This window comes from Peromyscus eremicus, chromosome 3, assembly GCF_949786415.1.
Source record: "Peromyscus eremicus chromosome 3, PerEre_H2_v1, whole genome shotgun sequence".
NCBI lineage: Eukaryota > Metazoa > Chordata > Mammalia > Rodentia > Cricetidae > Peromyscus > Peromyscus eremicus.
In genome coordinates, this window is record NC_081418.1 from 135182199 (window position 1) to 135188691 (window position 6493).

The 6493-nt window shown below is 57.5% G+C and overlaps 1 protein-coding gene across 1 annotated transcript; it reads right to left on the reverse strand.

Annotated features, from left to right (window-relative positions):
* Window positions 1-59: 59 nt before the first annotated feature.
* Window positions 60-3627, reverse strand: Gapdh (glyceraldehyde-3-phosphate dehydrogenase). The gene is made up of 8 exons (XM_059258621.1): window positions 3579-3627; window positions 1692-1791; window positions 1511-1617; window positions 1311-1401; window positions 1100-1215; window positions 712-1024; window positions 445-626; window positions 60-342 (listed from the first exon to the last, which is right to left on the reverse strand). Exons 1-8 carry the CDS (start codon window positions 3599-3601, stop codon window positions 273-275), a joined length of 1002 nt encoding a protein of 333 aa, XP_059114604.1. The 5' UTR covers window positions 3602-3627; the 3' UTR covers window positions 60-272.
* Window positions 3628-6493: the final 2866 nt, after the last annotated feature.

Genomic DNA, 6493 nt, shown 5'->3' on the forward strand with positions numbered 1-6493 from the left:
ATGCAGCTCTGAAGCCTTCCCAACCTTGCTAGGTCACAGCCTCCCTCCCCCGACCCTGGATTGAGACACCAAGGAAGATGGGTGCAGTGAACTTTATTGATGGTGTTCAAGAGAGTAGGGCTCCCTAAGCCCCTCCTGTTGTTCTGGGGGTCTGGGATGGAAACTGTGAGGGAGATGCTCAGTATCGGGGGCTGAGATGGGACAGGAACTGCTCAGCAGCCGAGGGGCTCTCTTGCTGTCCTTGCTGGGGTGGGTGGTCCAGGGCGGGCTTCTTACTCCTTGGAGGCCATGTAGGCCATGAGGTCCACCACCCTGTTGCTGTAGCCAAATTCATTGTCGTACCTAGAGTGCATTGGGAGGACAGTTAGGAAGGGTTTCTTTTCTGAGCTAGCCACCAGGGGGTGCCAAACCCCATGTTACTTTCAAAAGCCGATCCCCACATACCAGGAAATGAGCTTCACAAAGTTGTCATTGAGAGCAATGCCAGCCCCAGCATCGAAGGTGGAAGAGTGGGGGTCACTGTTGAAGTCACAGGAGACAACCTGGTCCTCAGTGTAGCCCAGGATGCCCTTTAGTGGGCCCTCCGACGCCTGCTTCACCACCTTCTTGATGTCGTCATACTTGGCCTGTTAAGGGCAAAAATCAAGATGATTATCGAAGCCCCAGCCTCACCCTTACACCAGAGACAACCCCCAACCGACCCATACGTACAGGTTTCTGCAGGCGGCATGTCAGATCCACGACGGACACATTGGGGGTAGGAACACGGAAGGCCATGCCCGTGAGCTTCCCATTCAGCTCTGGGATGACCTTGCCCACAGCCTTGGCGGCACCGGTGGATGCAGGGATGATGTTCTGGGCTGCCCCACGGCCATCACGCCACAGCTTCCCAGAGGGGCCATCCACAGTCTTCTGGGTGGCAGTGATGGCGTGGACTGTGGTCATGAGTCCCTCCACAATGCCAAAGTTGTCATGGATGACCTTGGCCAGGGGGGCTAAGCAGTTGGTGGTGCAGGAAGCGTTGCTGAAGAGAAAAGGCAAGTTATGAGACTCTGCCTCCTGTAACCTCACCCCTGCCTGTCCACTTCGACATCCTTACCTGATAATCTTGAGTGAATTGTCGTACTTCTCATGGTTGACACCCATCACAAACATGGGGGCGTCAGCAGAAGGGGCGGAGATGATGACCCTTTTGGCCCCGCCCTTCAAGTGGGCCTGTGTAGGAGAAATCGATTTCGGACCCAGTCCTTCCTTTTTGGGCCACACTAAATGGAAGGGTTCCCCTCATCTTCAGCCTTCCGCTCACTTACCCCAGCCTTCTCCATGGTGGTGAAGACACCAGTGGACTCCACAACATACTCGGCACCAGCCTCACCCCACTTGATGTTGGCGGGATCTCGCCTGCAGGTGGGGAGCAGGACAGGAGTGTCATGGACAGGAGTGTCATGGACTGGACAGTTCCACCCCATACTAAGCACCTCAAAGCATCCCGTCCACTCCCCATACATACTCCTGGAAGATGGTGATGGCCTTCCCGTTGATGACCAGCTTCCCATTCTCAGCCTTGACTGTGCCGTTGAACTTGCCATGGGTGGAGTCATACTGGAACATGTAGACCTGGAAGAACGAGGCGGAAGGCATCAAGGGACTGTCAGCAGCTTGCCCCCATCCACCGCAGGAGCAGTACCCACCATGTAGTTGAGGTCAATGAAGGGATCATTGATGGCAACAATATCAACTTTGCCAGACTGGAAGGCAGCCCTGGCAACCAGGCGTCCAATTCGGCCAAATCTGAGAGGCAAGAAAAAGAGAGGGGAGTTGTTGGGGTTAGAGAACTCCTCGTGGGTCTAGTCAGCACTGGGCGAACTCACTCTTGAGAAGGCAGAATACAGTTGTCCCATGGTTGTTGAGAAACATAGTCTGCTGTACAGCGGTACAGCAAAGGCAGAGCACTTTTTGTTGAGATTCAGGACTGAATGCTTAGACGCAGAACCCAAATATAGAAGGCCTCCTTGCCTAGGAAGCCCCACGAGGTCTAATTTTATCTTCCTTGAGCACCCGAGGCTTTTACAGCAGTCATAAACTGGAGGTTCCTTTCCTGTCCAAGAGGCGATTAGGCTCAAAGCTTTGTCCCCACCCCAGTCACTTCAAGTCTCTAGGAAGTGGCAGTGTGCCCCCGTCTGGGCACAAGGCATTCACCACCCCCACCACTCATGCCCTGGGAAGTTTGTTCCAGCCTGGCCCGGCTTCAGGCTACACCCCTGGACAGGAAGGATTTGTGCACTCAGCAGCCCAAGCTCAAAGGGCAAGGTTAAAGGTCAGGATGAGCGGGGCAGGGCCAGCCCACCTGCTTCCTCCAAGTCCCTCCCCCGAAGTGAAAGAGGTTGAGAAAACCAGTGGGCTTTCCAACCCCTAATCCCAGGGCTGGAATTTGCGAAACACCTGTCTTTCCTAACTAAAAATCAGGAGCAGGAGCAACAGATGTGTGTAGGGCCGACAGGGTGGAGGAGCTCAGACCCCAGAGAGAGAAAGGTCAGACAGCTAAATTTAACCTCAGATTAGGGTGGAGCGGGGAGATCTGGTTTCTGGGGAATGGAGTGAGGAGAAGGGCAGGATCCCGAGGTTCAGAGACACCCAATCCTCTTAGTGACCTTTACAGTCTGGCCTATAGGGTTTGGGTCAGTGTTAGGCTGTGACGGGAAGTGGAGGTTACGGAGGGAAGGGGCTGCTACCACCGGAGCCATTTTGTGGTGGAAATTTTCTTTTTGGAACCCCGCCATGACTCAGCCACCCCCACCCCGCGCCCTACGCCACGGCTACCACACCTCTGGCGCTAGGAGGGCAAGGGACCTCAAGTCCACTTGGATTCTTGGAGAACAATCTACAAAAATGAATGCATCCTATGCCCGAGGAAAATCAGGCTTGAGGCTGCTTCGAGGCTAATAAGATGAGACGGCTTGTGAGGTAGAAGCCCTCTTGAGAGCACGGAAGCCTTGCATCACCTGGCTTACAGGACAGAGGCAACTCCACCCGGCAGAGGGAGGAGGCGGGAAGGTTAGTCACAAGCTAGGGAGGAGGAAGGCCGATGGAAGGTTTCCTAACGGTGGCTCATTCATTTCCTTCCCGTTTGCAACATGGCGGCGGCCAGTTACCCTAAGGGAAGCCCTGAGGAGGTGATGCGCTAAGGCGTGTGCACCTCGCAGCCGGGTGCACCGATCAGGAGGAAGGGGGCGATGGGGGGGAGGGGCTCCCCTCCTGACACGTGACTCCTCAGGGCGCGAAAGTAAAGAAAGAAGCCCCAGCCAGGGGATTAGGAGATGGATCCTGAGCAGGCGTGCGCGCGGGGGGTGGGGTGGTCCTAGCATAGACTGCGGGCTGCTCATCCCCTCAAGAGCGGGGTTCCGTGCGGCGCCACAGCCAGGAGCCATGGACCGTCCGATCGCTGACCTTGAGGTCTCCTTGGATGCGGCGGCCACCCATCCACCTCCCTACGCTACTGCAAAGCCCCGGGTCTGCTAGACCTGCACACGCAACGGAACGGGGCCCGGAGCCCCACCCTGGCCCAGCCCCGAACTCACCCGTTCACTCCGACCTTCACCATCGTGTCTCAGGAACGAGGCTGCGGGAGAAGCAAGAGAGATCAGCGTGGCCCACGGTGCACCAGGCGACCCCTCCTCCCCCTCCCCGCCTCCATTCCCGCCGTGCGCCCCATCACGTCCTCCTCCAGCCCTGCAATGCGGAGCCCGGGCTCGGCCAGCGGAACTCGCACCAGCGCCCCCAGACCCGGACAGCGCGCGCCCCCTTCCCGCTTTCCGACGGTCCCCGGCCTCCTGCGGCCCGCTCTGCGTTTTTCACCTGGCACTGCACAGAAAGATGCGGCTGTCTCTGGAACAGGGAGGAGCAGAGAGCACCGGGGAGGGCTGCGGTCCGTATTTATAGGAACCGGGGTGGGGGTGGGGAGCTTATGACGTGCGCCCCGCCTCCCGCCCCGCTCCTCCAGTCCCAGCTCAAGGGCGCTGAGGCCTGAGCTACGTGCACCCGTAAAGCCGCGAGTAGCTGGGCCGCTCTCTCTCGGTTTTTTTTTTCCCCCCCTTCTTCTTGGACCCGCCTCGTTTTTGAAATGTGCACGCACCAAACGTGTGGGCTCCAGGCTGGGAGGGGGAGGGGAGCTGAGATTGACCGGCTGGGGAGTTGACCCGGTGATGGATCCCAGGATAGGGCTGAGGGAATACAGACTATGGACTTAAGGGCGAGCAGTGTGCACCAAGGACATCCAGGGCCCAGGGACCTGAAAGTTGCGGCCCGAATATGATGGGAGGACCTTGGGAGCTGCGGGAAGGGGGGAAATGGAACAGAAGTGAGGGGCTGCCCACAGCTGCACCGTCGACCCTCTCCCCCTTTTGAAAAGGCTGCGGAAAAGTTGGGGATCTTCTCCTCGTTGTTCTTCGGTAGTGACACAGGCAAAATAAGAAGCTAGCAGAAGAAACAGCCCGGGAGGGGCTACCTTGCCTCCTGCGGGGGCCCTTCGCAGCCCCCCTCCCCCAGGCTTCCTGGCTTCCTTTTCTTGGGCCTGAGGCCTGGCTTGTGGACTGGGCTGTAAGGGCAAGGAGGCTAGGGAAGAGGCCTGAAGGGGCGGTCCCTACGCCATAGATCGGGGTGCCCTACAGCCTGGAGACCTGGTAACTGAGACTTACAAACACCTCTCTGTGTTCACCAGCTAAGGCCTAGGTTGGGGCCCCCGGAGTGGGGGCAGTATCCTGGTTGTGGGTTGGGTTGGAGGAGGCCAATAGGCCGCCCATAGTGTCCCTCCTCGGAACCTGAGGGTTGCGCCGCCCAGGCCAGGAGACACTGCTCCTTTCACCCACTGCAGCCCCAGGGTGGAGAGCTGGACGTGAGGGCGGAAGTCCCTCCCCGTCCTGGGACGTGCCTGCTGGCCCTGCAGCCAGGGACTCTCCTTTCTTGGCTGCCCTCGTGGTCGCAGGGTGAGGTCAGAGGGGAACATGTGGAAGGGGAGGTATTATGTCCTGAGCCGGAACAGGCCGGCCCCCAGTCCCTTCCCACAAGTGGGAAGGAGAAAAGCGATTCCTCATTGTTCGGAAGTGTAGGGAGGGTGGAAAAGGTGGGTTCTGAGCGCTTGGAAGGGTTAGGGAAGCTCAGCAGGTGCAGGACGGGGATCCTGGGGCCTCTTTGCTAGGCCGGTGCAACTTGAGACAGCCCCCTGCTCTTCTAGCTGAAGAGCCTAATTGCTAAGTTTAGCTGGCCTGGTGATAACCTTTGCTTAAAAGGCAGGGAGCACGCTGGGCTGCACCCCAAATCCACTCCTGGCTCCTTGCCCTTCTGGGATTGCCCCACCTCTCTGGGGCCCCAGAGCCAAGGCTGTGACTGGCAGCTGTGTGATCCATGCCAGGCTTTCCATGAGCAGGGAGCAGGCTATGTGAACAGGATGGAGAGGGGGAGTGGTCCCAGTGCTGTGGGGAGCAGGCTATGTGAACAGGATGGAGACGGGGAGTGGTCCCAGTGCTGTGGGGAGCAGGCTATGTGAACAGGATGGAGACGGGGAGTGGTCCCAGTGCTGTGGGGAGCAGAGGCCTCTGAGACTCAGCCTTGTCCTTTTCTGTCTTCCTTCCAACAGAGCTCCATGAGCAGCATTAACCCTTTCCCACCAGGTCTCAGGAGCCCCTCCATGGCCCTGCCCTACCCTACCCTAAAGTATGCTTCTGAGGTGCCATATTCCCTTTTCCTCACGCCCATCATGTCATTACTGTTCTCCCACCACACACACACACACACACACACACACACACACACACACACACACACGCGCGCGCGCATTTCTAAGGCAATGTGCTGTTGTCATGACAGCGGAAACATCAGTGTGCCTCCTGTTCCAAGTGACTCAGCAGACTAAGGGCTTGGGGAGGGTGGGCAGCACACAGCATGGCTTGCAGCTGAGGGCCTGGATCTCCTGCAGACCCATTACATAGTGCAGAGCTGGGGGTGGGGATGGGGGGGCTCATGATCTCCGCCATCAGCCAGGCCAAGTCATTTGCCAGTCTTCTGGGACGGGGCACACGGAAGAAACAAACCCTCGATCTAGAGCACACTGCTGACGTGCTGTGTTGTGGGGTGACCTATGCATGAAGGATGTTAGTTAGCATCATCCTTGCAAGGCTTTCACTGACTGGGTACTTAGAGCAGTTCCCTGTCCCACAAGGCTGTGACAGAAATAGGTTTCTGGGTATTGTCAAATGTTTTCTGCGTACAAAGTACCCCGAGGCTGAGAAGTGCGTATGCGAACCTAGAAACCATGTAATTCTCTACAGTGGACTCTGTCCAGTTGTTCAAGACGAAGCAATTTGGGAACAAGAAAATCCAGAGACAGCCTCAGGATGCCTGGGCTTGCTTATCTGCTCTCTGGATTGATAACCCTCTCTCTCTACCTGAATCTGGGCTAAGGTGAAAGATGAAACAGAGATCAGATAGGACAGAATGC

Bases quoted from the DNA above. Each gene is read 5' to 3' on its own strand.
- Gapdh (XM_059258621.1), bottom strand. From the start codon at position 3,601: ATGGTGAAGGTCGGAGTGAACGG. The intron at 1,402-1,510 runs GTATGTATGGGG...CCCCACCTGCAG, and splicing joins GCCATCACCATCTTCCAGGA to GCGAGATCCCGCCAACATCA. The intron at 1,216-1,310 runs GTAAGTGAGCGG...TCTCCTACACAG, and splicing joins CCACCATGGAGAAGGCTGGG to GCCCACTTGAAGGGCGGGGC.